Source organism: Podarcis muralis, chromosome 1 (assembly GCF_964188315.1).
Source record: "Podarcis muralis chromosome 1, rPodMur119.hap1.1, whole genome shotgun sequence".
Taxonomy (NCBI): domain Eukaryota; kingdom Metazoa; phylum Chordata; class Lepidosauria; order Squamata; family Lacertidae; genus Podarcis; species Podarcis muralis.
Genome location: NC_135655.1, coordinates 3,452,321 through 3,480,094, shown reverse-complemented (window position 1 = coordinate 3,480,094; position 27,774 = coordinate 3,452,321). Strand labels below are relative to the sequence as shown.

Below are 27,774 nucleotides of genomic sequence, written 5' to 3'. Positions count from 1 at the left end.
GCGACTGCGGCCTCCGCCATTTTGCTTGCCGCCGTCTCCACGGCGACGGGCCTCGCCGCCGCCATTTTGCCGGGGTCGTTTCTATAGCAACGGCGGCCTCCGCCATCCCCGCCGCCATTTTGCCGAGGTCGTTTCTATAGCAACGACGGCCTCCGCCATCCCCGTCGCCATTTTGCCGAGGTCATTTCTATAGCAACGGCGGCCTCCGCCATTTTGCCGGGGTCGTTTCTATAGCAACGGCGGCCTCCACTATCCCCGCCGCCATTTTGCCGAGGTTATTTCTATAGCAACGGCAGCCTCCGCCATTTTGCCGGGGTCGTTCCTATAGCAACGGCGGCCTCGGCCATTTTGCCGGCCCCCGTCTCCATAGCGACGGGCCTCGCCGCCGCCATCTTGTTAGGGTGGCTTCCATAGCAACGGCCGTCCTCCTCCTCCATCCCCGGTGGCTTCCCGAGGGCCGGCATGGCGGTCCGCTCGAGCCTGGAAGCCCTGGATCTGACGGGGGACGAGGTGGATCGGCTGAGCAAGGCCTTCCAGGACGAGGGCTTCCGCAAGCTCTTCGCCGACTACGCGGCCGAGCTGAGCGACCCGGCGCAGCGGGCCGTGTACGAGGCGGAGGTGTCGGCCCTGGAGCGGCAGCGGGGCGTCGAGGCGCGCTTCCTGCACCCGCAGCCCGGCTGGGTGCTGCGGACCAGCCAGGCCGGCTCCCGCCGCTGCTACGTCAACGTCTGCGGCAACGCGCTGGTGGCCCGGCCCGAGGCCAGGCCGGAGCCCGGGGGCAGCCGCTGGACGCTGCCCCACTGCCTGGCGCCGGCCCGGGAGGAGCTGGGCAGCCGGCGCCGGCCCGGGGAGCCCCGAGGCCCGCCGCGCCTGGTCTACGACGTGCTCTTCCACCCGGACGCGCTCCGCCTGGCCGCCCGCTCGGCCCGCTTCCGCCGCCTGGTGAGCGACACGGCCCTGGAGGCGCTGGAGAGCCACTTCGCGCCCGGCCTGGACCGCGCCAACGCCGTGCCGCTCCGGGGCGTCAAGTACAAGGGAGTCCCGCAGGCCACGCTGCTCCGGACGCCGCTGCCCGGGGCCGCCCCGGAGGGAAGCGGGGAGGAAGAGAGCCCCTCGTCGCCGCTGCCGCCCTTCCCCACGCCCTACGCCTACCCGCCTCGCCCGGCCCAGCCCCCGAGGCCGGCGCCCCAGCCCGCCCCGGCGGCCACCACGCCGCGCTGGAGCCTCCGGCAGCGCTCCTACGTGGACCTGCAGGACTACCGCTGCTGCCGCGACTCGGCGCCCAGCCCGGTGCCCCGCGAGCTGGTGGTGACGGTGGAGCTGCCCTGCCTGGGCTCGGCCGCCCAGGCGGAGCTGGAGGTCCGCGGACGGGAGCTGCGGCTCGAGTCGCGGCGCCCCGCCGCCTACAGCCTGCGCCTGCCGCTGCCCTACGCCGTGGACGAGGCCGCCGGCAAGGCCACCTTCAACAAGGCCAAGAGGCAGCTGGTGGTCGTGCTGCCCGTCCTGCCGCCGGCCGGGCAAGAGCAGGGGAGCCCCGGCTGCGGCGAGCAAGGCCGGCCGGAGGAGGAGGAGGAGGAAGAAGGAAAGGAGGAAGAGGAGGAGCCGCCGCCGCTTTCGGAAACCGGAGGCTCGGCTGAACCGCAGCCGGGCTGCGCCCCGATCCAAGCCGCGGAGCAAACGCCCCTTGCCGCCCACGTGGAGGCGAGGCCGGGGTGCGCCGCGGAAAGCGCTCCGGCCGCTCCCGAGCCCGGCCTCTCCACGTGTCCGGGGCACAACGATTCCGACGATCCTCGGAGCCCCGCGGCCAGCAGCCCGGAATATCCCGCGGAAAGCGACCCGGCGGCTGACACGCGACCGACCGTCCCGACGTGCGCCGGTACGGGTTTGCCTGCTGCGCCGCGTGAAGATCCGTGCGTGGACAGCACCGTGGAGCTACCCGGCCCTGTTGCGGGAGTAAGTCAGGGGCTGCTCTGCGCCGACATGGATCTGAACGAAAACACCCGTGTCACCAGCGACGTGGTGCCCTCCTCGTGCCCCGGTGGCATCGTGGCTCCTCCACATGTGTCCCGCTGTGAGGGCCTGGATCATTCCGTGGCAACCCTGTCGGGTCCGGACTGCTCTACTGTAGATGAGGATCCGATGCCCTCGACAAGAAGCGAGCTTCCTGCGCCGCCAGCGTGCCCCAGTACCACTAGCATCGTGCAGATTTCTGCACCCGCCTCTCTGTGTCCTGCAAACATAACCTCTGGTTCTCCTCTGCTGCCCACGGAGGGCCCCGCCGTTGATCCGGATTCTGCCAAAAGCCCTGCTAGCTGCCTTGACTCTCCAGTGCCCCCTGCAAGCCCAGCCGCCCGGTGTCCCCCTTTCCAATGCACTCAGGATGAAAACTCTCTGAGGCTGATCTTGCAGGTGCCAGGCATTGCTCCCCAGAGCCTCAGGGGGGAAGTAGGAACAAATTGCTACAGAGTTAGTTTTGCCAGCAAAGACTTTGCTTCTTATACATTCGTTTTGCAGTTTCCTCCAGAAAATAGACTGAGTCCCCCTGAGTTTGGACTTGATGTGTCCCCCGATAATGCTGTTATTTCCCTCACCAAGTCTCTCGAGACCACTGGACTTTGGAGAAAGATGTATTTCGGCCCAAATGGTGATTCCTTGCAGGTAAAACTACATTTCATATTACTCTCACCCTCAGGGTGTAGCAGAATCAAGGGTATATTTTTGAGGCCCTTATTTCGTTTTTATTCTGCTCTTCTTCTACTTGGGGCATTGCGCACTCACTTGTTATCCCATACATTCTCACAGCTACACTTTGAAGTTATGCTGAGACTAATAATGTGATAGGCCCCACATCACCAGTGACCCTCATAGCTGAGCAGGATTTGAATGTGGGTCTCCAAAACTTTCCCCACTAGGCTCCTTGCTAAATGTGTGAGCAACAGAAAGGCGTCTGGGTTCACACAGTGCATAGTTAAACGATGGAAATGATGGCCAACAATTTGGATAGCGTTAATAGGAGACTAGACAAATATGTGGAGTATAAGGCTATTTCTTATGCCCGCTGCCAAGGCAGTGATAAGGAGTGCTGTTGTGCTCATGTGCTTCCCTGAGGCATCTTGTTGACCACTGTGGACAGCAGAATGCTGGACTTGATGAGTCTTTGACCTGATCCAGCAAGGTTCTTCTTCCATTCTTAGGATTTGTGGGAGTAGTAAAGCCCTTTAAAGCCCTAAATGGCCTCGGTCCTGTATACTTGAAGGAGTGTCTCCACCCCCATTGTTCTGCCCGGACACTGAGGTCCAGCGCTGAGGGCCTTCTGGTGGTTCCCTCCCTGCAAGAAGTGAGGCTACAGGGAACCAGGCAGAGGGCCTTCTCGGTGGTGGTGCCTGCCCTGTGGAATGCCTTCCCAGCAGATGTCAAGGCAATAAACAACTATTTTACTTTTAAAAGACAACTGAAAGCGGCCCTGTTTAGGGAAGTTTTTAATGTCCGATGCTGTATTGTTTTTAATGTTCAGTTCGGAAGCCGCCCAGAGTGGCTGGGGAAACCCAGCCAGATGGGCGGGTAGAAATAATAATTTATTATTATTATTATTATTATTATTATTATTATTATTATTATTATTATTGTTATTATTATTATTATTATTATTATTATTATTATTATTATTATAGCAAGTGAGGCCCCAGTTAGTCCTTTACCTGAAGGCCAACTAGATCAGGGGTCTGCAACCCGCGGCTCCAGAGCCGCATGTGGCTCTTTTACACCTTTTCCGCGGCTCCAGGGCAGATACTAGCGAGGGGAGGAGGCGCATTGTGCGCCCCAACACTCCCCACTGTGGCGGGCGCTGTACTGGCTGTGATGTCGCATGGAGGCGGTGCATGCGTTAGTCACGCACCGTCCCGACGTCACCTTCCCGCCCGCTGTCAGATCGCGGCTCCGGAGATATATTTGTTTTAAATGTCGCAATGGTTTTGCGGCTCCCAGATTTTTTTCCCCTTTGGAAACAGGTCCAAGTGGCTCTTTTTGTCTTAAAGGTTGCAGACCCCTGAACTAGATGCATGTGATGTTAAGTTGAAGTGGTTGTTTTCTTATTGCCCATAGCTATTGGGGTATTGGGAACATTTTCCTTCCCTACCACAGTGATGAAAAGAAAATAACCTCCATAGTAAGTAGTGGCTGTTACGTACACCCTTTTAGTATGGCGACCCACTGCTCTCTTCCCATTCTCCTTGCCTCCGAAGGCTTGAGAAGGACCTCTGAGGATGGTTGGCAGTAGTTGAGTAGGCTTGTATGAGAGAGAGAAAAAGTCATTCAGGAACCTAAGTCCCAAACTGTTCAGGGCTTTGCTTCAAGATTGCACCTGACCTCCTTTGGGCTGAACTGGAGAAGGCGCTGTCAGAACACAAGCACCTCATAGTACTGAAGTGAATAGTGTGTGCCTAACCCTACACAGTAGAACTCGTCCCCTGAACTTGCTTTGCTACTTGTTTAGTTTTGTTGTTTAGTCGTTTAGTGGTGTCCGCGTCTTCGTGACCCCCTGGACCCGAGCCCGCCAGGCACTCCTGTCTTCCACTGCCTCCCGCAGTTTGGTCAAACTCATGCTGGTAGCTTCGAGAACACTGTCCAACCATCTCGTCCTCAGTCGTCCCCTTCTCCTTGTGCCCTCCATCTTTCCCAACATCAGGGTCTTTTCCAGGGAGTCTTCTCTTCTCACGAGGTGCCCAAAGTCTTGGAGCCTCAGCTTCAGGATCTGTCCTTCCAGTGAGCACTCAGGGCTGATTTCCTTAAGAATGGATAGGTCTGATCTTCTTACAGTCCATGGGACTCTCAAGAATCTCCTCCAGCACCAGAATTCAAAAGCCTCAATTCTTCGGCGATCAGCCTTCTATTTATGGTCCAACTCTCACTTCCATACATCACTACTGGGAAAACTATACCTTGAACTATACAGACCTTTGTTGGCAAGTTAATGTCTCTGCTTTTTAAGATTCTGTCTAGGTTTGTCATTGCTTTTCTGCTTTGCTACTTACCGGTGTGTAATATGCTATAAAGTTTCTCCTATTTGATGTCAGCAGGGGGCTGAAACTGTCATCCTCCTTCTGACACCTGTTTAGTAAACAAATGTGTGGCCATTTGCAGTTTCGTCATCATGTTTGTTTAGAAACTGAAGAGGCAAAGTAAAGTATGCTTCCTCTCTGTTTCAATACTCAAACTAGCTTAATTTGCAGTTCTGCTCCTTGAAGACAGCATTTCTTGTTATAGCTTCCACCTTTGTGAATAAACATTCCAGACCGAATGCTCATGAATCTGTAGACTGATTCTCTGGAGTTCTGTTGCCTAGAATGTTTCTTTGCATTGGGAAAAAAAAACCTCGTATAAAAATTGTAGAGGGGAGGAGAGATCTAGGTTTGGTCTTCTTGCTGACACTGGGGCTATACATTTTTCCCTGTTGAAGAAAACACACACATTTTTTTACCACTTAATCGGAGTATTGAGTCAGCTCTCATCAACATGAGATACTATTAGAGCTACGGTTGCATTCTGGCAAGGCAGAACCCATGTATGTCAGGACTCAGTAGCTTCAAAATATCACTTGCATTGACATATAATTAATTATTCAAACTCACATAAATATTAATTATATGCCAGTACAAATGACATATTGAAGCTACTGAGTCCTGTATACTAGTGATGACTAAAATAAGCTCTGTACTTTATATAGGGGTGTTTTGCAGGACCTTTTCACCTGTCAGGCTTGGTTTGCTGGGCTAGAAAGCTTTGCCGCTCCTGAAATAGAAGTTTAAAGTCCTAACCAGCACTTTGTTTTGGGTCTGGATATGGGCCAACCCTCAGTGAAACTCTTGTAATAATAATAATAATAATAATAATAATAATAATAATAATAATAATATATTTATTGTCATTGCCCCCTCTCGGGGACAAGAAAATTACTTGGCTGCTCCATCCACCCAGGTAGGGCACTCCACACAAAATCAAAACAACTATAAAAACACTAATTAAAACAATACAGTATAATACAGCAAGGAAGATTAGATGATTAGATTAGATTGTAATAGTGGAGCCACACGTTCCTGATAACTGGCTCCAGTCAGCAGTCTGGCCACAGCATACTGTGCCAGCTGAAGCTTTCAAACAAAAGCTAGCTTAGTTGCAGTGCAGGGCGTGAGGTATCCTGGCCAGATCTGACTTTTCTAGAAACAGGTGAACACCAAGCAAAGTTGCGCAAAGACACTTTTGCCCACATCCAGCTTCTGAACATCCAGGTTCAGAGTGCAAAACTCAACTTTAAAGTGGGGCACAATCCAGACTAGCTGCTGCTTGCTTTTGGTTTAGTTGAGAGTAAACTGATCAAATCAAGCCCTTGCTGTTAAATAGAAACATGTCGAAGAAGAGCTTATAAGTATATAGTGACCTGTAAACCATCACCAAGGGACGCGGGTGGCGCTGTGGGTTAAACCACAGAGCCTAGGGCTTGCCGATCAGAAGGTTGGCGGTTCGAATCCCCACGACAGGGTGAGCTCCCATTGTCGGTCCCTGCTCCTGCCCATCTAGCAGTTCGAAAGCACGAAGTGCAAGTAGATAAATAGGTACCACTCCAGCGGGAAGGTAAACAACGTTTCCGTGTGCTGCTCTGGTTCGCCAGAAGTGGCTTAGTCATGCTGGCCACATGACCCGGAAGCTGTACGCCAGCTCCCTCGGCCAATAAAGTGAGATGAGCGCCGCAACCCCAGAGTCGGTCACGACTGGACCTAAAGGTCAGGGGTCCCTTTACCTTTACCTAAACCATCACCAAACTCCCCTGTGACTTTGCTCTGGTTCTAGAACCAGGTGAGGGCGCTCTGCAGCATGTTACTTTTTGGGGATGGTGTTTGGGCTTCTGTCTTCTGGCAACAGAGACATCTTTATCCTTTCTCAGGTGTTTCAGTTGTGGCCTTGAGTAATTTCGCTCCTGTTCTGGAGTTCAACCCGCCACTTTGTGGCGGATCTTGTCTTGTGCTGGAGTGCTAGTTGTGTTGACCTTCTGCTCCCATCTTAAACTGCACATCCTCGGTTTGGAAAACCACGGCAGTTTTTAAAGAAAGAGACTGAGCCCTTGATACGGTTGGACTTTCCCCACTGCTATTCCTGCAAGGGTTGCATCTCTGAGAGAGGTAATGTGACCTTTCGTTCTGAAGTTCCTTAAAGGCCAGCAGTTTGTTAAATAGGGTTTTAACAGATCAAATGCACTTTTGATTAAAATTTTTAAAATTATATTATCTCATTCAGTATGGATCATTGATGGCAAGGAGCTAAAAAATAACTGTGGCATTTCTCTCAGAGGCTGGTGAAAGGTCATTAATCTAATGCTTTGCAGAAACCATTAACTCCTTATGTCAGGCATTGCCGCTGGCTGGGTGAGAGGACTACGAATGGGAGAAGGTTCAGTTGCAGGTGACTGGTTTCATTTCGTCAGATTTTTCAGCCAAGTAGTACAGTGGTGCCTCGTGATTCTCTTCGTCTAGTGGTTTTTTCGTCTTGCGAAGCAACCCTATTAGCGGCTAAGCGGATTAGCGCTATTAGTGGTTTAGCGGCTTAGTGGCTATTAAAGGATTAGCGGCTAAGCTGCTAAAAGGCTATTAGCGGCTTAGAAAAAAGGGGGGGAAAGCGGGGGGGGGGAATCGCAAGACTAGCAAGACGTTTCGTCTTGCGAAGCAAGCCCATAGGGAAAATCGTCTTGTGAAGCAACTCAGAAATGGAAAACCCTTTCGTCTAGCGGGTTTTCCATCTTGCGAGGCATTCGTCTTGCGGGGCACCACTGTACAGCAAATGCAAATAAGTTTTCCATCATACAGAACAGCTGACACCTGGAGGTTGAAGGTGTGTCCCAGTGAGCAAGATCTGTACTGCCAGCGTTGGCTCAGCTGTGCTCGTGGGTCTTTGCCTTCCGCAGCCCATGGATGGGGCCTGGTTGCAGTGATACCCCTGCAGTATGGACAACAACTGGCCATTTTTTTCTCCAGGGAAGATAGAGAGATATAAGAAATAGGCATGCAGGAAAGCATAAATTCCAGACATGAAGCCTTCAGGCAAAGATGCACTGTTTAGAATGAGAAAAACGGGTTTATTTAGTGACCTTCTCGTGGAGAGAGATTCAAGATTACCCACGTCTTGGTCCAAGAAACCAGATACCTTCTTGTTACAGTATAAACAATTTTAACAGCAGCTCTAGTTTTCCTGTTTCTAGCCTTCCCACATATCTAGATTCTTTTGGAATTAGCCAGTGGAATTAGTTCTTGCTTGACCTCCACCTAGCAACTGAAAATACTTTCGTAGGAGAATGCTTAGAAAAAAATAAATATTTTCAGGTTATACACTGACATTGTAGCATCTGGTTAACTGACAGAGGTGTGCTTAAGAATATATGGTGGCTTTATAAGTCATCCTTCCCCCAACCTAGTTTGAACTACAATTCCCATCAGCCCTAGTCAGCACCATTAGTTCCCGAACACTGTAAATCCTGTCCAATAGCTGCCGACTGTAGTTGAAGAACATACTGGAGGTAGTCGAAATGAATGCCAACCCTTGCAAGAAAGGATTAATAACACTAATAATTTAATGCACAGTTGGGAACAATTTGCTCAATATTAGAATGACTCTTGGGAAAATTAGTCTGGATTGTTGTCTCTTCATTCCATAACTCTTGTGCTAATCATGTGTTGATATGTGTATGAGTCAAGAAGGGAAGGGATTCTACTCCCCATAACAGTGGTTCCCAATTAGCTTAGTACTGCAGGCCCCCTGTTTTTCAAAAGGCAAGCCATGGAGCCCCTACTTCTGAAAATTTTGATATCTCTGTGGTAGGTTTTTTTATGTGAATGGTGCCACAGACTACCCCCTGGGTGGGTTATGTAGACCCCCTGGGGTGTTCGGACCTCCAGTTGGGAACTACTGCCCTACAAGAAACTGATATATTAATTGATTTCAGGCTTCTCATATGCATCTGGTTGGACACTGTGAGAACAGGAAGGTGGACTACATGGATCATTGGCCTGATCCAGGAGGGTCCTCTTATGTTTGTTGTGGGGGAGGAAGAGAAAGGAGAACATTTGAGACTCCTTAGGGTAGTTATCAAATCCAAACTCCTCTTCCTCTTCTTCTTCTTCTTCTTCTTCTTCTGTTTACCAGCACCCACAGAGATCTTTCCTTGTGCCTACAGGGTCTCCTCCAACCTCTGAAATTAAACTTGAAAGGAGCATTCTATATCAGTAGGATAGATTGAGGTCTGTCCGTGGTTGCTGTTCGTATTTGGTGCTCCCAACAGGTTTAAAAGGTTGATGACGTCTGGTTTAATCAAACAAACCCAATTCAAAACATGGTTTATGAAGCTGACTTGTTTCAGTAAACCATAAATAAGATTAATTACATTTTGTGTTTGGACCTAACGCTTGGCTGTGGTAAATAGAAAATGGAAGTGGAAGCTTCAGATGTCCCCATGACTGTGGAGGCAGAGTGTATAAGCCAGGGCTGGGCGATACCTGGTTTCCAGCATCACAATATACCAATGTATGACAATGTCTGAAATAAGGATGGAGCTAGGTAGAGGCACTGGCTGGCTTCACAGTTTCTTCTGCATCGTGATTTTTGCCTGCGCCTGCTCTTGTAATTCGCTGCCCCCTGCATTACTGTATGATACAATAATCATGACTGCACATCAGCTAAGAAATACAGACTAAAATAAAAGTTTGTGCTAATCTACATGAAAAACTTTATGTAAAATATAACCCACAGAAAAGAAAAACGACCTTTCTCCTAACACCACGCCTTTGTGAGTAACATATAGTTGTGGGTTCCAGTATTTCCAAGCTGATACCATTAGCAATAAGCACATAAATAGTTTAATACTCATTTACTTGTATCTTGCATGTTCTAAAATGGCGCGCATGTTACTGTGGAATCTCTTGGGTTTCCCAATGCCTTGGTATTTTTCTGTGGTGCTGGGGTTCTTCTGGGATCCTTTGTTTCTGTCAATCCACAGATTACATGTTTGCCTAGTTGTTCCTTTCCAAAACTGAGCAGTTAGTTTCATGTTTTGCTGGCAGCAGCGGAAAATTGCCAGTTCTTGATGTTTTCCAAATGAGTGGAGAAATGCCAACTAGAATTGGTTTTGGCACGTGGGCGTTTAAGGGGATTGCCATGGTGAAACGCGGTTTGCTCTTCAGAGGGGGAAAATTGTTGCTCTCGGCGTCACCACCAGCAGATAGGCAGTGGAGTTCCTCGCTCTCTATGTTTCTCCCAAGAAGCAGGGGTTGGTTTTTAGTGCTGTGAGAAGGCAACCTACATAAATGTTTTAAAGCAGGATTCCTTTTCGCTTACACATGGTGGCACTAACAGACCGGAGACCGTATTTCACTCTTCTTCACCTGGGAGGAATTCCTGTGTGTTTACTCTTCCAGCTGGAACCGAAGGAGGCTCACACATCAGGGTGCAACCATAGAATCATAGAATTGAAGTGTTGGAAGGGTCCCTGAGGGTCATCTAGTCCAACCCCCTGCAATGCAGGAATATGCAGCTGTCCCATACGGAGAAGCAAACTTGCAATCTTGACATTATCAGCACCAACTGAACCATCCAGGATCTTATGCAAACCAAACCTTTAGAATGCTAACTGAAAGATATTCAGATTGATTAAAAAAAGATGTTCCTTCCATCTCTTTGTATTTCAGCAATGATGTAATAGGCAAATGGGTTCCAAGCCATTTTGTAAGCCAGGGTGTAAGCAATAAATCCCCCTTAGTTAATAATACACACTTTCCCCATAAAACTATGTCCACAGTGTTAATTCCATTTTAATGCCCAGTTCCCCAAATCAGCTTTAGTCATCTGAATGGATTTGCAGTGGGTTGCTAGGATGGAAGTATTTGGTGGCAGCTTTGCTCTAGGCTAGTCTATACTTCAGATAGACAGGAGCATTAGACTCCTGAGTAAGCTTAGCTGCCGTGGGATCAGAGGAGAGGTCCTCTTAAAAGTAAGTAAATGGTTAAGGAACAGGAAGCAGAGAGAAGGCATTAACAGACAGCTCTCTCTTTAGCAATGCTGGGATGGGGCAATCGTGCACAACTTATAAAGGTTTCATGCAGACCTGTATAAAGCAGTTCTTCCCCCCTCTTCTTTTTTCTACAGCAAATTAGTGTAACAAGGAGCAACTCTGAGACAATCACAAAGCGAAAAACACACCTCTCTGAATGGCATGCCCTTTCCCCAAAATAAATAAATTTGTCTAGCTAGTGTCCTCCCTAATGTGGAGCAAAGTAGTCAGTCTTTCCATTTCCTATCCTTTATAAATATCTGATGAAATTAAGTCCACATTTCCACATTTGTCACCAGATTTTATTTGTTCAGTTTACAGTGGTGCCTCGCAAGACGAAATTAATTCGTTCCGCGAGTTTTGTCGCCTTGCGATTTTTTTTCGTCTTGCGAAGCACGGTGTCGGGAAAGTTTTGGGAAAGCTTCAAAAATCACCAAAGTCTTCAAAAACCTCAAAAAAGGCTACCACACCGCGTGCTATGAGTTGCTCCTCGAAGTCAAGTCGCAACTGTATTAACGGTGTTAAGAAAAAGGAAACAAACTTGCAAGACGTTTCCGTCCTGCGAAGCAAGCCCATAGGGAAAATCGCTTGCGAAGCAGCTCAAAAAACAAAAAAACCCTTTCGTCTAGCGAGTTTTTTGTCTTGCGAGGCATTCGTCTTGCGAGGTACCACTGTATTTAAAGCTCTTTTTATCCTGCCTTTCTGTTTGAAAATGCTCAGAGCAGCCAACAAGCAACTCCCTAAAAGTACACCCCATTAGCACATAAAACTGTTCAAAAACATTGTAAGATGCAAAACAGTGTTTTGAAACATTTGCGTAAACCAAGCAGTGCTAAAAGTAAAGAAAGGAGCCCCCACATGCTGTTACGTACTAATTTTCAGTGGTTTATAGATGTTTGCTTTGGTGCCGTTGTTGACCTTTGCTTTGGAAGTTTCTATTTATCTAAGCATTATTTGTCAAAGCAGAGGCGTAACAAATATAGAACTGGGATTAGAATATTTATTGTAACATGGTATTCAAAAATGGGAATGACAGGAGGAAATAAACCCAGGGCCATTTCAAGTCATTTTGCCGTCTTGATGCATCACAGAAACTAGAATAAAGAATAGAGAATACATTTTGAAAAGAAAAGAAAAATCTACCCATCAAAATTGTTACTGATTTAATCGCTGATAAGAAGCACCATCATTTTCTAGAAGCCATTAATATTTAAGTTTCATGTGCCGCCTTCCTGGTATGGGAAACTTGTGTCACCAAAGTTATTAACCTCTTGATTAAGCTGCCGAAAGCCTTTCTGGAGATGTCTTAATTCTGGCCATTGCTAATACCCCCACTGCCCCCCTTTGTGGCTTTCATCTTCCATTGCCGTAGAGACTCTGACTTTAGCTGATCTCCTCTGCAGCAGGATTTGCAAAAAGGCAGAGAGGCTCTGAGATCTAAGTTTCTTTTGAACCTGTTTCCTGAATTCACCACAAAGGCACCTTAACTTAATTTAGATCCAGCGCATGACCTACTTTTGAAATGCCTGCAGTCTGCTGGAGAGAAACTTTCAATTCTAATAACTTAGCACTGGGTATTACTGATAAAGGGGCAAAAATGGATCTGTTAGCTTTATTTCTTACCATTGGCAATTGCTCCAAAGACTACTGTGAACCCCAAATGTGCTTTCTTAGTTGTTTTTATTTCATGCCCTATGAACAGCGTGACATAGTGCTGACATATCGTGTTAAGTCCTAGACATACATAGTTATTGTGGTTTTGTGCAATATTCTCAATATGCCCAGTTGGGTTCAGTGACTTCCCTATGAGTGATGTTCCATCTTGCCATTGGCCTTCTGTTGGTTGATGGATTTGTGTGTTATTTCTGGGCTGGACATGTATTTATTATTGCAGGTTTTCTTAACATTGTGGTTCTATTAGAAGTTTTTTATTTATCTTATTCCTGTCGAAAGTTGTATATTTATAAGGCTGTAAGCCACACTGAATGAGTTCATAAAGTTATCCTATGAATGTTATAAAATAAAAATTTATCTTAATATATGTGAAGCTTCTTGAGAGTGACATGTTCCAAGGGCGCATGTGTGGGTTTTGTTAACTCTGAAACAGTGGCGACAGTGATGTAAGGTTATGAGAATGAGTCTGGGGGAGCCTCTGGCACCTCCCTCTCCTCTGGAAAAGCCACAAGGAAATGGAAGCTCTTGTTTCTGTTTTCAGTCAACTGTAAATACTTATTTTGTTGAAATTGAGGACCATGGTCAGTGTTAACTATAGTTAATACACTGCATTTTGAAGGCAGCTTGTTCTCTGAAATATAGTTAACATTCATCACAGTTTCCCCTAGCTTTGGACATGAGTCACTATGGTTTTCTGCAAATGGTAGCAATCACTTCTGATTTCCTCCTCTTGGTTGTCCTGGAGGAGGAGAGGGCAGGGGAGATTGGCAGGGTATAGATAATAAAACTGTTATTGTTATTATTAAACTACAGTTCAGCATTATGTGTGAATCAGGACAGCATGTGGAGCCATCTCTTTCCGTGATGTGCAGACAGGGAACATGGGCACAAATAAGGAAAGTGAAATCCCTACTGGGCAGTTTGCTTCATCAGCGAACCTGGACATTTTACTTTAGCTTTAAAGGCCAGATCCAAAGACCTCCTTGGGGCATCCATTCCATTTGCTGTTTTCTTCTAGCTGGAGCTCTTCAGAGGCTTCTCCCAGCTGTCCTCCGAGTTTGAGGAAGTGGCAGCCCCAGGCCTTTTGGCTCCAGGACAGAGCATGCATGTACCTGCAATCCAGAAAACAGCTTTGGGCACTGTTGCCTTTGTACTTGCCTTTTTTCTAAACTGAAAAGTCCCAAATGTTGCAACATTTCCTCATAGGGGATCTGCTCTACCATATTTTACAACTGTATGACAAGCAAAAATTCACTGGCTGAAGATTTTATTGCCACATGGTCCAGTTCATTTACTCCATGTGTAAAAAGCTTCACCTGTTGAATTTCTCCTCACCACACAGTTGTACAAGGCGCTGGTGCTTTGCCAGAAAAAAAGGTTGACAAATTTGCATAGCCTCTGTTTTTCTCTCATTGGTGAATGTCTTTTGGGGTTGAGTAATGCAGCACTTTTGCATCTGGAGTCCTGCTCAAAGGCCTTAAAAAAATGTATGCAGCCTAATTGGCCTGTTACTGTATATATTGAATCTTCATCCTGACCTTCAGACCGGTGTACAGTTGGGTGTATCACAGCATAAGCACAATAATGACACAACAGATAAAATGGTTAATCATTAAAATGTACTACATAAGGTTAAAATGCTTCTGTGAGCAAAAACACCTTAGCCTGGTGCCGAAAGGACTCTAATGTGGGTGCCAGGGAAGCAAGGCTGTGTGTGTTGTTGTTGTTGTTTAGTCGTTCAGTCGTGTCTGACACTTCGTGACCCCCTGGACCAGAGCACGCCAGGCCCTCCTGTCTTCCACTGCCTCCCGCAGTTTGGTCAGACTCATGTTCATAGCTTCGAGAACACTGTCCAACCATCTCATCCTCCGTCATCCCCTTCTCCTTGTGCCCTCCATCTTTCCCAACTTCAGGGTCTTTTCCAGGGACTCTTCTCTTCTCATGAGGTGGCCAAAGTTTTGGAGCCTCAGCTTCAGGATCTGTCCTTCCAGTGAGCACTCAGGGCTGATTTCCTTAAGAATGGAGAAGTTTGATCTTCTTGCAGTCCATGGGACTCTCAAGAGTCTCCTCCAGCACCAGAATTCAAAAGCATCAATTCTTCAGCGACCAGCCTTCTTTATGGTCCAGCTCTCAGTTCCATACATCACTGCTGGAAAAACCATGGCTTTAACTATACGGACCTTTGTTGGCAAGGTGATGTCTGTTTTTTAAGATGCTGTCTAGGTTTGTCATTGCTAAAGGCTATGTAGCAAGGGCATTTGAGAGTTCAGTTGTCACTGCCAAGACTTTTCTTTCGTTGGAGTTCCATGACATCCCTCAGACAGATGCACACAAGGAAGAAGGGCCTTGGCAAAAAGACTTTAATCACAGAAAAAGGAAACAAAACCAAGCCAGCCCGGCGCCTGCCCTTGTGCCATTTGCCAGCATATGGAAAAAGCACTATCACCTGCAAGCATGCAGCTCACCATGAAAGGCTTGGCCAAAGGATCTGCTTGAAAATTAGGCAGCTGTATTCTGGTTTCTAGTATAAGTAGGTTGCTTGAAAAGGGAGATAGAAATAATGGTAGCTTAAGGAAAGCATCACTTTGTTGACTAACACGAAGTCTGTCTGCCCACAATAAAATCTACACCTTGTTGCTGATCCAATTGGTTGTGTGTGACTTTCTGATTGAGGGTGCCACAGCTCAAGGTTTCGTCCGTTATTTAAGAATGCCAGCTTTAAGGAGAAGAAGAGAGCTGGGGATTGCGGCAGGTTTGGGGTGCCTAAGGGCTGGTGTTTTGTAACTAAAGGGAAAGTTTAATCCTTGCACTTGTTTCTCCCCTTCAGGAAAGGTGGTTTGTCACTGAAGACAATGTGGATGAGTTTCTGGGCAGTCTTTCGAGGATGTCCCGTTCCAGCCTGTCTGAGATGGAACATCAGCCATTAATTGAAGTGTTGGATGTCTCGGAGGGCAAAAGTCAGATCAGATTAAAGGTAAGGCATTGTTCAGCAGGCCTGCCTTATCATCCATGAACAACACTGGAGTAACCAGTCACTGTCTTACCTGTCTCCAGTTCCATTTGCCCAACACCTTGCTGCTTGTAAGGATATTTTTACCTGTGCCTTAAGGGCGCTCATTGATTCTGAAAACTTCCAAATTAAATGTTCAGCAAACATGGCAACTTGCTACTCCACTGTATTAAGCTCCCCCACCCTGGCATGTGTGTGCTGGGAATGTTCTGTGTTTGAATGAGATTGCCATGCTTGTGCAAAAACATTGAATTTAAATTGCAGAGAGAGATTTAGGATAAGCAAGAATGTTTCTGATGGCCATGAACATGCTCCCAGAACAGACCACACTGTTCCACTGCATTTGGAGAGGATCTTAACTGCATGTCGGAAGTCAGATTTTTCTCATCTTATTGCGGATCTTGTAAGCTTTGTGATTTTGAAGCCCTTTTGGAGAGCATGAAGACTTGTCATCTTAGAAGGAAGAGAAGTCCAAAATCAAATATAAACAGAGGCAGCAAAGTCCAAATTCAAATATAAACAGAGGCAGCTGGCTGGACTGACACCTAATATTTAGAGTCTTTTGAAAACAGAGATAATTTTAAGAATTACTTGGTCCTGTGTGGCGGTTTCTCAAATAGCCTGCTGTAACAAACAGTCAGATTCCCATCACAGAATGAGGGTTTCTAGGATGTCACTCCCCTCCCCTCCTCCCAACTTAATCTGCAGAATCATTACAAGAACTTCGCAATTTGTAAAATTATAGCATATCCCAAATAATAAATGCGGCAGCAGATGAGTTGTAATCTCTTCCTGAAATAGACGGAACAGGGTGTAGCTCCACACGCAGCATTTGCAAATATTATTTCAATAATCATGTGCCTCAGCCAGCCTGTATCTTGGATCAGACTCTGAAAGTTCAAGGCCGCAGTCTGGACTTTGCTCCTGGGGGTGGGTTGCAAGGTGCACTCTCTTTAATTGCCTGCACACAATGAAATGAAAGATAGAGCAGACATCTGTATTTGTAGCCCAGCTCTGCTTACGGACTCTGGGGGCGTTTCTGCTTCCCCTACTGTGAATTAAAAGTGTCTCACACTTTGTATGTGTTGTCAACTTACAGCTTCCATTCAAAGCCTCAGAGGCTGCGTTGCATTTCTACCTTGGGATCTGGCACCTGTTGTTTGTTAGCTGTTGGAAACTTGCCAACTGCAACGAATATCAATATTTGATTTTCTACATTTAATTATTGAAAGGAGAGCAGAGCTTGATATCGCTTGGATGGCAATTCCAGCCTGCACCAGACCTCTTGGTTGGTATCTACGTGGTGTGTTTTCCCTTATCTGTGCTCTCATTTTTCTCAGTCCCACACGAGCAGAAGAGCTTTTTCCATTAACGTTTGCAGCCAGCACCGTGGCACAGACCACCTTGGTGTCCTAGATTGCAGAGGGCCAAGAATATTGAAGTTGGCAACCACCTGCTGCTCATATCCAGGCTACTCTGCCAGCCACCGCGAGAGTTTGTGCCTTATTCTGTATCAGGACTGCTTTATTTGCCAGTGAAAATGAGAGCTGGTCTAAAGTTTTCTGAGCATCACAGAATGTGGCCCGTCCTGCTGCATAGGAACGATTGGAAGAATGTTGACATAGGGACCTTGGCTACCAATCATTGGCTGCTTGTGGTCATTGTCATAGAGGGTCCTTGGAGGATTTAGATGCAGTCCTCCTCAGCAACAAGGTGTTGAGGCTCAAAACATCCCTTTGCCCCAATTTAGACTATATGCATTGTTTTACACTTGTTTGCACTGAATTGCATTTGCCATTTTGACCACCCATTCACCCGGTTTGGTCTTCACAATCTCCTTTTGTTTCATTATCCCTGAACAATTTAACATCACCTGGAAACTGGGCTAGGAAACTAGATTGTTTATGAAGTAGTTAAAAAGCATAGGTCTCAGTATCCATTATTGAGGGACTGCACTTTCTACATCTCTCCATTCAGAGAAATGGCCATTTCTTCCTACTCTCCGCTTCCTGATACTTAACCGATTCCTGATCTGCAAGAGGACCTCTCCAATTATTCCATGAGCTTACTGAGGTGTCTTTGGTGAGGTTCCTTGTCGAAAGTCCAAGTACACCATGTAATCAGAATAAAACCAATTAGTGCACCACTTATGACTTATGCACATTGAGTCTCCTCAGCTGAAACCATGACTCCTTCTCTGAAATGTGCATGATCTAGATGGCCCCAAGGCATTGGGTAACTACGGCTCTGTGACAAGCGCAAGGCATCTTGCACAACCCAGCCAGAATCATCCTTCCTGTGAGGAGCACACAGTGGGCAGCCACCTGGCAGAACTCTTGCAACTTTGCCTCTGAGCACGTTCCCAGAGCTTTGTAGGTCAGGGTCCACTGCCAGGCCTGCAAAAATCTCCAGCCCTGTTTACTGGAAACATTGCAAGACGGTACGAACTTAAAAGGGAGACCTGTTTGGGAGGAAGCCCAGGTTGTTCCTGTTTGGTGGCTGAGACCGTTTTCAGCAACACTTCTCTCTACCTTTAGCCTACAACTGTAACAAACAGCTCTCCCCCTTTCTTTTCACAGCCGCTGGAGCAGAACGGCGTTGAGCTGGGTAAAATGCAAGAAGGAGCTGCTCCCAAGGGAGAGGATGGTGAACAAGAAAATGGCAGTGAACTCTCAGCAGACGCAGAAAGCTGCCCCGCACAAACAGCTCCGCTCACATCCATGGAAACAATGGGCCAAGTTGGCGGGGGACCAGGCCATTGTTTGGAGCTTGACCCCAGCAACCCCAGCTTGGCAAGCCCTGGGAAACAGCAGATAAGGGAGTGCCGTGAGTCAGAACGTGCTTTTGCAAGGGAGGAGGAAAGAGCCACGTCCACACCACAAGCCCAGTTTAACTGGGAGGAGCCTGGCCAGACCAGAGGGGGGGAGGGTGTGCATTCAGAGTCAGCACAGAACAACCAGGGCCAGGACAGGAGCAGGCCGGCTCCTCCTGTGCTAAAGGAAACAGACATGCGGGATGGAAGTGTGCAGTACATTACCAGCCACACAACGCACTGTGCAGTCGCCTTTCAGAATGCTTTGTTGTATGAACTGGATTAATGTGCTGAGCTCCCAGCCGGGCTCTGCAGTGAGAAAAACCTCAAGTTTTACATTTTGCATTTCCTCCAAAGAGCACAGGAAAGGGACAATGCAGAACCCCAACCACAAGTCTTGGCGGAAACAGAGCACCGGTCCCATCTGCTCAAAAACGTTCACTTCCATTTGGGAGATTTGAAAGGATTGGACTCCAGGAAGGGGTTACCAACACAGTGCTCTCCAGATCAGCCCCAGCCAAAGGTCAGGAATGAGGGAAGTGGCCGTGCAGCAACATCTGGAGAGCAGTGCCTTGGCAGCCCTGGGTTTAGTCGAGCATTCAGCAAGTTGCAGAATTTCAGAAAGAAACTGGCAGTTCATTCAAGTCAAAATCCCATTGCTGTGAGTAGTCAGGGGAACATACAGGTCGTGGTCAGGCTACATCTAGGTTTGTTAAACTGAAATAGGAACATGCCTTTTGCCTGTGCACACAACCAGGATTAAACCAGGAAGTCTCTAATCAATTTCCCATTTCCCATTCTCAACTGGGAGACTATAGTTACTTTGGAATGAGGACCTTAAACCAGACTTTGAAGTTTCGTTTAGGATCCTGGCTTGTTCTGAAGCCGGTGACTGAAACAGGGAGACTTCTTGGTTGTGACGTCTTGCTCCCTGGAAGGGCAAAGCGAAGAGGCTGACTGTGTGGGCAGAAGGCTAATTCATCTCTCGGCTGAGCCAACTGAGCCATGCTCTTGCGCAAGGCCTCGTCACAACTTCAGGGTTTCATAATGCCTTTATTCCAACTTCCCCTTCCTCCAGCATTCCCATTTCTTCTCCGCTGATGGGGAAACAACAGCCCACTATTTGAAGGGTCCTCCTGTCTCAGAAGCCTCACATTTCACAAGGACTTGTGCTGCCACAATCACTTTTAGGTGTGAATTTGTATGGCTTGCCTTTGGGGCATCCCTTTCACACTCCGCAAACACCCTTCAAACAGGTAGATAAAAATGCAACAGCACCAGCTGGGCAAAAACCAGCTTGCTTGCTTTCATGGTGGATGCTAAAACCAGTATAAATACCCTGAGTTGCTCTCTGTTCATCAAAAACCATGCAAGTCTCCTGAACGTCAAGTGTTGCAACTGTCTTGGGAAATCCCCTGGGTGCTTGCATGAAAACTGTTTTTGGGGAACTCAAAACCTTTCTGTAATGTATGCAGCACAATCTATTTTGGATCGGGGTGTCATAGCCAGATTGTAAACTGCATTCACAGGAAGATAATCCTATTCATTTTAATGGAATTGATTTCAAAGTAAGCATGCCCTCAAGGGACAGGGCTGTACCCAACCGTTGCAGTTCCACTGCCATTGGGACAGAGAATAGCACACCCCACAAGCAGCGACTGTACATAGATCTATTCCCGGCTCTACGTTTTACAGCAGAAATGTGTTTCGGGTTTTCTGTCGGCCAAACTAGTTTTCACAGTTCAAAGACTATTTTAGAACTTCTGCTTAATTTGTCTACCCTAGCTAGGCTGGATGCTTTTGAAACTGCCTGCATTTTACAGGAAGAGATTTTGTGCCAATTGTTTTAACAAAAGTCATCAATACCCTGGATGTGGCAGGTACCTACCATGAAGCTAAAACTTAGCACATTTTAAATGGAAGAATTGTTCCCCAATGATCTGCATCGGGGCTCAACAGTGCTCTCGGTTGGAGCAGGACTGTAACCCTCTTCTCAGTCCCACAGATTTCACCAGAACCCACTCTCAATTAAGACCTGCTTGAAAACCCATCAGCACTCTTCTAGCCATTAAATTAGAAGTTCTGTCGACATTAATTAGCATGTTCAAAATTGAAATGGAGAGCAAGGGAGAGTAACCTAATGAAGTCTTTCCCCTCTTGTAACCTGAAGAAACACATTTGCATCCCAGAAAGTCAAGTTCTGGAAAACACTCAGCAGTTAATTATGTTAGACAGAATTCAGTAGTTTCCACTAATTGGATTGTCCTGTAAAATCTAGGAACACACTAAAATTCACCAATAAAGCGTTTTGCTGCAGGTCTAAGGGGTGCCTTGGAGATGACTTTGCCATCTTGTGTTTTCTGCTGCTATCTGTATTACTCCACCACAATACACAAATGGGCCTTTGTTACATTTTGGGCATAGAAATGGATTTCATCTTTGGTGCCTTTTTCCAGAGGCAAGGAAGGGCACAATCCACTGGGAAGTTCTTTGGCACAAGGCCCATTTACTTTACGAAGAACGTGTGCAGGAGAATTTTCTGATGGGATTGCGCTGTAACATTCAATACATAGTTAAATTAAATCTGTGCTCTTTCATCAAGAAGGGCTTTTGAAGGTTACTGAGCCTCTTAACACAGATGTAGACTAGGCTCTCAATTAGTATATCTTTTCTCCATATGCTGTTACTTTACATTGCTTGGGGCTTTTAGCTCTTGGATGCTCTCCTCTGTTTCTTCACCCAGCCCTGTTTTTAATTATTCATTAAGCTGGGCTGCCTACGCAGGAACCTGAATTGGTTCTGTAACAGGAGGTAAATGGTTGTCATTGTTTTCAGTTCAGTTCTTCAAATGTTATGTTGTTAATTTACTTTACTTTGTATCATTGCACTGTGCCGTCATTACCATTGTTGAAGCTGTTCTTTTAATTTGGCGCTATAAAAATTAAAAGGGATTGTTTCGGATCACTGAAAGACTTGTATTACAAAAAACATGATTTTTTTTTATTTTGGCAGAACTAAAAAAAAAAAAGTTGCATATTTCTACATTTAAGTGAAAAGAAATGGATTTCCAATTTTCTCATAAGCACATAGCAAATAAAATAGAAGGCTTTTGCAGGTATTAAGGTACCAAATTTCAAGCAAGCATGTACAAGATTATGGAATACTGAATGACTGATTCTCTCTAGTAAGATAAGTGGTTGGCAGAGAGAGGGTGAGGGGTTGTTCAGAAAGCGCCAACCAGTTCAGAACTGGGGGGCTCCTGAGTTGCGGACAGGGGGCCCTGGTCATCTTAGGCACTCGCTCAACCCTTTGACACCCAAACTGCAAAAGAAAAACGGAATTCAGGGTTGTTTGAAAGTGTCACAAACACTTTATAAAAAGGCCTAGGTAAAAATTGTCAATTATTTTTCCAGTAAACAAGTAGCATTTATGTTTATTTTTAACATTCCCCTACAGGACCTTTCTGCCTCAGAAACACTTCTTTTCTCTCTCTCTCTCTGTAATAACCACTGTCCCTATTAAAGCAGAAACCAATCAATACATTTTCGCCGCCCCCCCGTAATAGATCCCACAGGCCCGATGGGGGAACGGCTGAGGCTCCATCCAGGCCCGGCTGGGCTCACTGCAACCTGCGGTAACTTTTGCAGAGCTCGTGGTCCCGAATGTCTCCCCAACCGCCGTTCTTGACGTGGGGGCTGAGCGGGGCCAGCGAGTACCTCTTGCCCACCACCATGGTCTCGGGGAACAGGTGCTGCCGGTTGGCGTCCAGCAGCGCGTCAACTTTGGCACTCTGGGCGGCGGGCTGGCACTGCCTCTTGTGGTGCATGCCGCAGTCGCCCGTGTGGAAGACCCTGGGGATCTCGGGCACCAGCACCTTCCAGAAGCGCGGCAGGCAGCTGACGGTCAGGTGCTGCAGGGTCCAGTCCCAGTTGTAGTCGTCGTAGGTGCAGAAGGCCTCGGCGCAGCCCATCAGCTGCTCGTAGGTGTCCCGCCCGAAGGCCATGCCCATGTTGTGCTCAGTCGACTTCCAGGTCTTCAGCTCCAGCTTGTCGGCCCGTCCGGAGAAGGGTCCCCGGACCGGCGCGTAGGTGCCCAGCGACAGCACCTGGCACTCGGGGCAGTCCCTCTGGCGCGCGGACCACATGCGCTGCAGCACGTGGTAGAAGTCGGGTGCCAGGTAGTGGTCCTCCTCCAGGAAAAGCACCAGCCCCGGGTGGCGTCGCAGGGCGCGCACCCTCTCCCAGACGAAGTGCAGCTTCCACCACCAGTGGTGCTTGGTTTGCGCAAAGGCCGCCTCGCGGTAGTGGCCGAAGGCGTCCGGGTATTGCGCGTTGAGGCAGCCCAGGCGCAGCGCAGCCGCCTGGCCCACGTCCCGGGCACAGTCCCGCGGATCGGTGCCCGGGAACTCGCCCGGGTAGAGCTGCAGGCTGAAGGGGAAGAAGACCTGCAGCACGGCGCAAAAGTCCACCGACGCGGCCAGCGCGTTCAGCTCGGCCGACCACACGTCGTGGCTCAGGACCAGCAGCACCCGATCCGCGCCCGGAGCGCGGCGCAAAGAGGCCAGCAGCAGCCGGAGGTGCTCGGCGCGCTCGTGCACCTGCACCACCACCGCCACCGGCACCGCCCCGTCGCCGCCTCCCGCCGCCCGCCAGCGCTCCTCGTTGCGCACGGGCTGGTCGAAGTTGAGCCGGTAAACCAGCGATCGGTAGTGCAGCGTCCGGTTGGCCGATGCCCCCGCTTCTTCCCCGGGGAGCCACGCCGGAGACGACGCGTTGGGCAGCCGCTGGCCGGACCGGGCGGGGAGGATGCTGCTGCTGCTGCTGCTGCTGCTGCCGGCCGGTACCCCGGGCTGGTCTCCCGGCGGTGGCGGTGGAGGCGGCGGCGCCCGATCGTCCGCCTCCCGCTTCCCTCCGGCTTCTCCGGCGCCTCCCCAAAGCGCCAGGGCGCAGGCGGCGGCGGCCAGGGCCAGCAGCAGCGCCAGCACTTTGCGCTTGTAGATGCGGAGCCTCATGGCGGCGGCGTCTCCGGCTCGGCCGCCCCTTCGATCACCGAGGAGCCGGGCCCGGCGCGGCCCTCCCTCCGGGGCGCATCAGCCGAGCGGCCGGGCGGCCAACGGTGCCCTCCGCCGCGCGCGCGGCATCTTTCGTGGGCTCGATCTCCCTCCCTGCCCGCCTTCTTTCTCTCCGGAGGGGCGAGCGGCCAGTCCCCGCGCCGAGGCCGGATGGGGCGTGGGCGGGCGGGCGGAGGAAGGAAGGAGGGAGCCGGCCAGCCAGCCAGCCGCCCCGCCCCGGACGCGCCACCAGCCGCCACGCTCCGCTCCGCCGGGGCTGCAGCAGCGGCGACGAGGGCGCCGCCTCCGGATCCGCCTCCTCCTCCTCCCGCCGCCGCCGCTCTCCGCCCTCCACGTGCGGCTTCCGCATCCGGAGCCACTGGCTGGCCGGCCGGGGAGAGGGGAGAGCCGGCGCTGGGGGTGGAGGGCGGCCTGGGCCCCGGCAGAGCGGGGAGGCAGAGGCAGCCGGAACGGGGAAATCTCCAACATTTCTCCCCTGAAAAGAGGGACGGGCCATTCGAGCCTAATGGTTTTATTTGTCACCTGCCCATCTCAATGCGTTGCCCCAGCCACTCTAAGCGGCTTCCAACATACATATAAACATTTAAAAAGCTTCCCCCCCCTACAGGGCTGCTTTCAGGTGTTTTCTGTTTCCCTGCCTGGGGGGGTCGCATAACTCCCTACCGTCCAACATTTCTCCAATGAAAATAAGGACATCCTATTCAGTGAGAGATTTTACTTTCTTGGGCTCCATGATCACTGCAGATGGTGACAGCAGCCACGAAATTAAAAGACGCCTGCTTCTTGGGAGGAAAGCAATGGCAAACCTAGACAGCATCTTAAAAAGCAGAGACATCACCTTGCCAACAAAGGTCCGTATAGTTAAAGCCATGGTTTTCCCTGTAGTAATGGATGGAAGTGAGAGCTGGACCATAAAGAAGGCTCATCGCCGAATAATTGATGCTTTTGAATTATGGTGCTGGAGGAGACTCTTGAGAGTCCCATGGACGGCAAGAAGATCGAATGCATCCATTCTTAAGGAAATCAGACCTGAGTGCTCACTGGAAGGACAGATCGTGAAGCTGAGGCTCCAGTACTTTGGCCACCTCATGAGAAGACTCCCTGGAGAAGACACTGATGCTGGGAAAGATGGAGGGCACAAGGAGAAGGGGGCGACAGAGGACGAGATGGTTGGAAAGTGTTTTCGAAGCTACCACCATGAGTTTGACCAAACTGCGGGAGGCAGTGGAAGACAGGAGGGCCTGGCATGCTCTGGTCCAGGGGGTCACGAAGAGTCGGACACGACTAAACGACTAAACAACAACAACAAAATTCAAGGATGATGATGATGATGAGCTGCCCATCTAACTGGGTTGCCCCAGCCACTCTGAGCAGCTTCCTATATTATATAAAGTCGCTTATCTCCTTGGCTCCAGGGTTGCATAATTCCTTACCTTAACGCCGTTTACCTTCCCGCCGGAGTGGTACCTATTTATCTACTTGCACTTTGACGTGCTTTCGAACTGCTAGGTTGGCAGGAGCAGGGACTGAGCAATGGGAGCTCACCCCGTCACGGGATTCGAACCGCCGACCTTCTGATCGGCAAGTCCTAGGCTCTGTGGTTTAGCCCACAGCGCCACCCGCGTCCCCAATAAAAATAGGGACATCCTATTCAATAATGATGATGAGCTGTCCATGTAACTGGGTTGCCCCAGCCACTCGTAGCAGCTTCCAATATATATAAAAACAATAAACATTAAAAAGCTTCCCTCTACAGGGCTTCCTTCAGATGTCTTCTGAAGGTTATAAAGTCGCTTATCTCCTTGGCTCCAGGGTTGCAGAACTCCTTACCCTCCAAAATTTCTTTGATGAAAATAGGGATGTCCTAAGGCACGGATCAGCATCCTAAGGCCCATGGGGGTCGTTTAACCAGCCCATGAGCTGCCCCCCCCACCCAAGCCATTCGCTCAGCGAGTCCCTGCGCACTGTGCTAAACCGGCGCAGCACGGCGTGGGGACTCACTTCCGCAGCACTGGAAATTGCACCTGTGCAGACGCAGACATCGAAAATCGCGCACGCTATCTGGCCCACAGAGGGATCTCAGCTGGAGTGAACCGGCCCAGGCAAAGGTAAACCTTGCTGACCCCTGTCCTAAGGAGAAGCAGGACATTCTCGGATCAAATCGGAAACCGGGACAGCTCCTGTAAATCTGGGACTGTCCTTGGAATACAGGGGCCCATCATGGAAGGTCTACAATATTAGACAATTGCCCCTCCTCCTCTGCATCTTTAATCAAGTGCAAGCCCCGCCTCCCCCTTTAACTCAGTGGGGGATGGGGTATCATAGAGCATGTGCAGAGTCTTCAGCCGTGCAAAGAAGGGGGGAAAGAAGGCGGCGTCTCCTCTACCTAGAACTTTTCCCTTGCAGCTGGTTGTTAGAAGAATCTGTAAGGAAGAACTGGAACTTGCATATTTCCTCCTCCCTTTCGACCAGCTTTCCTTTTGTGTTGTGCCTTTTTAGGATTGCACACAAGAGGATGTGGGTGGCTGTGTTTTTGTCGATCTGCCAAGTCGCGGCATAAACGTTATTTAAATAAAAGAGGAGTTGCTGACACCAGGCTTTGAGATGGGTGCAACAAGCGTGTTCATTTTAATCCCTCCCTGCTTGGGAATGGTGTGGCCTTGCTTTCCAAAACATCTGCCTGCTGCAGCTGATGCATGAAGCGCCAGGTGGAACTCAGAAGCAAATGCAAATTACTTGGCAGTTTAAAAACAAACACGTCCAAAAGAAGCGTCTGGCTGGAACTACAAGACTGAAAAGGAAAATGTTTGTGTGTTGCATAGAAGGAACTGGGGAAGGTTGGAGAGTTCAGAAGAGGAATTTTCTGAAACCTCGGTAGCGGATTTTAATTCTGGAAGGGAGCAGCTATATATTACAGCCCCACTATTCCTTTTGACACTTCATTCTGACAAAAAAAGGGATCTGTGGAACTCTGAACTTCTTGTGCAGTGTTCTCCCCTCCGCAAGCCCAGATATGTCCTTGGCAGTACTCTTAAAGCAGCCCAGGCCTTGACCATAGAACACCTCTCCTGAAATTCCTGGGTCATTCCATATCAAGTGATCCAACTTTTTTACTTCATGTCATCCAATTTCCTTAATATTTTGTACATTTGTGGAATGATCAAAACTAAGTTCAAATCTAAAATTTTATTTTTTTATCTCATTCCGTTTGTGAGTTATGAGGGTTTGAAATTTCAAAAAATTGACCATTTTGGCCTTTAAACCTTTAAAGCTCAGCCCAGGATTGAGATTTGTCAAAACTCAAAACACCAATCTCTTCAGAACTTTAATGTATATCACATGATGGGTGTACTTTAAATTTTAAATTTGTTACAAAATCTAATACGATTAAAATTTCCCAAGAAATTGTGTTATTTAATATTTCTAAGAGCTACCTGCAAAATTTCACCTTGGGATCTCACTGGGATCACATTAATTTTTATTTTTTGTACATACATGTCTGCTTTATTGGGCTCCATTTAGGATAAACGGGTCTCTTTGGAGTAAAATAAAGCAGAATAAACAAGACCTATCATATCAGTTACCTCAGGCAGTTCTTTAGAAAGTTATTCAATTAAAAGGTATCTGAAAAGCTAGTCAGATTTTTAAAAAATGTGTTCCATAGCAGAGCGATGGCTTGCTGTTGCATGATACAATAAACACTTTGAAACAATTCTTTAGTACTTAACGAGAATTCTTTCAAGGCGTTAATTCTATTGGCTGAAGTCTTGCTTATTTTAGATTTGAACTTAGTTTTGATCATTCAACAAGTGTATAAAATATTAAGAAAGTTGGATGACATGAGGTAAAAAAAGTTGGGTCACTTTATATGGAATGACCCTCTTACACTGGGTCCCAGTACGTTACCGAGCACAATTCAAAGTGTTGGTGCTAAACGGCCTTGGAGCATACCTGAAGGAGCATCTCCATCCCCATCGTTCAGCCCAGACACTGAGGTCCAGCGCCAAGGGCCTTCTGGGAGTTCCCTCACTGGCGCCTGCCCTGTAGAACACCCTCCCAGCAGATGTTGAGAAGATAAAGAACTACAGGTACTCAACTTTTAGAAGACATCTGAAGGCAGC

General features: G+C 48.5%; 2 protein-coding genes across 2 annotated transcripts; one reads left to right on the top strand and one right to left on the bottom strand.

The window, feature by feature from the left end:
* The first annotated feature begins 443 nt into the window (after nt 1-443).
* DNAAF2 (dynein axonemal assembly factor 2) lies at nt 444-21,552 on the top strand. Its single transcript, XM_077925301.1, has 3 exons — nt 444-2,658; nt 15,588-15,734; nt 18,350-21,552. Exons 1-3 carry the CDS (start codon nt 463-465, stop codon nt 18,866-18,868), a joined length of 2,862 nt encoding a protein of 953 aa, XP_077781427.1. The 5' UTR covers nt 444-462; the 3' UTR covers nt 18,869-21,552.
* A 377-nt stretch (nt 21,553-21,929) lies between these two features.
* On the bottom strand, nt 21,930-23,913 carry MGAT2 (alpha-1,6-mannosyl-glycoprotein 2-beta-N-acetylglucosaminyltransferase). Its single transcript, XM_028719196.2, has one exon. It carries the CDS (start codon nt 23,591-23,593, stop codon nt 22,202-22,204), a length of 1,392 nt encoding a protein of 463 aa, XP_028575029.2. The 5' UTR covers nt 23,594-23,913; the 3' UTR covers nt 21,930-22,201.
* Nucleotides 23,914-27,774: the final 3,861 nt, after the last annotated feature.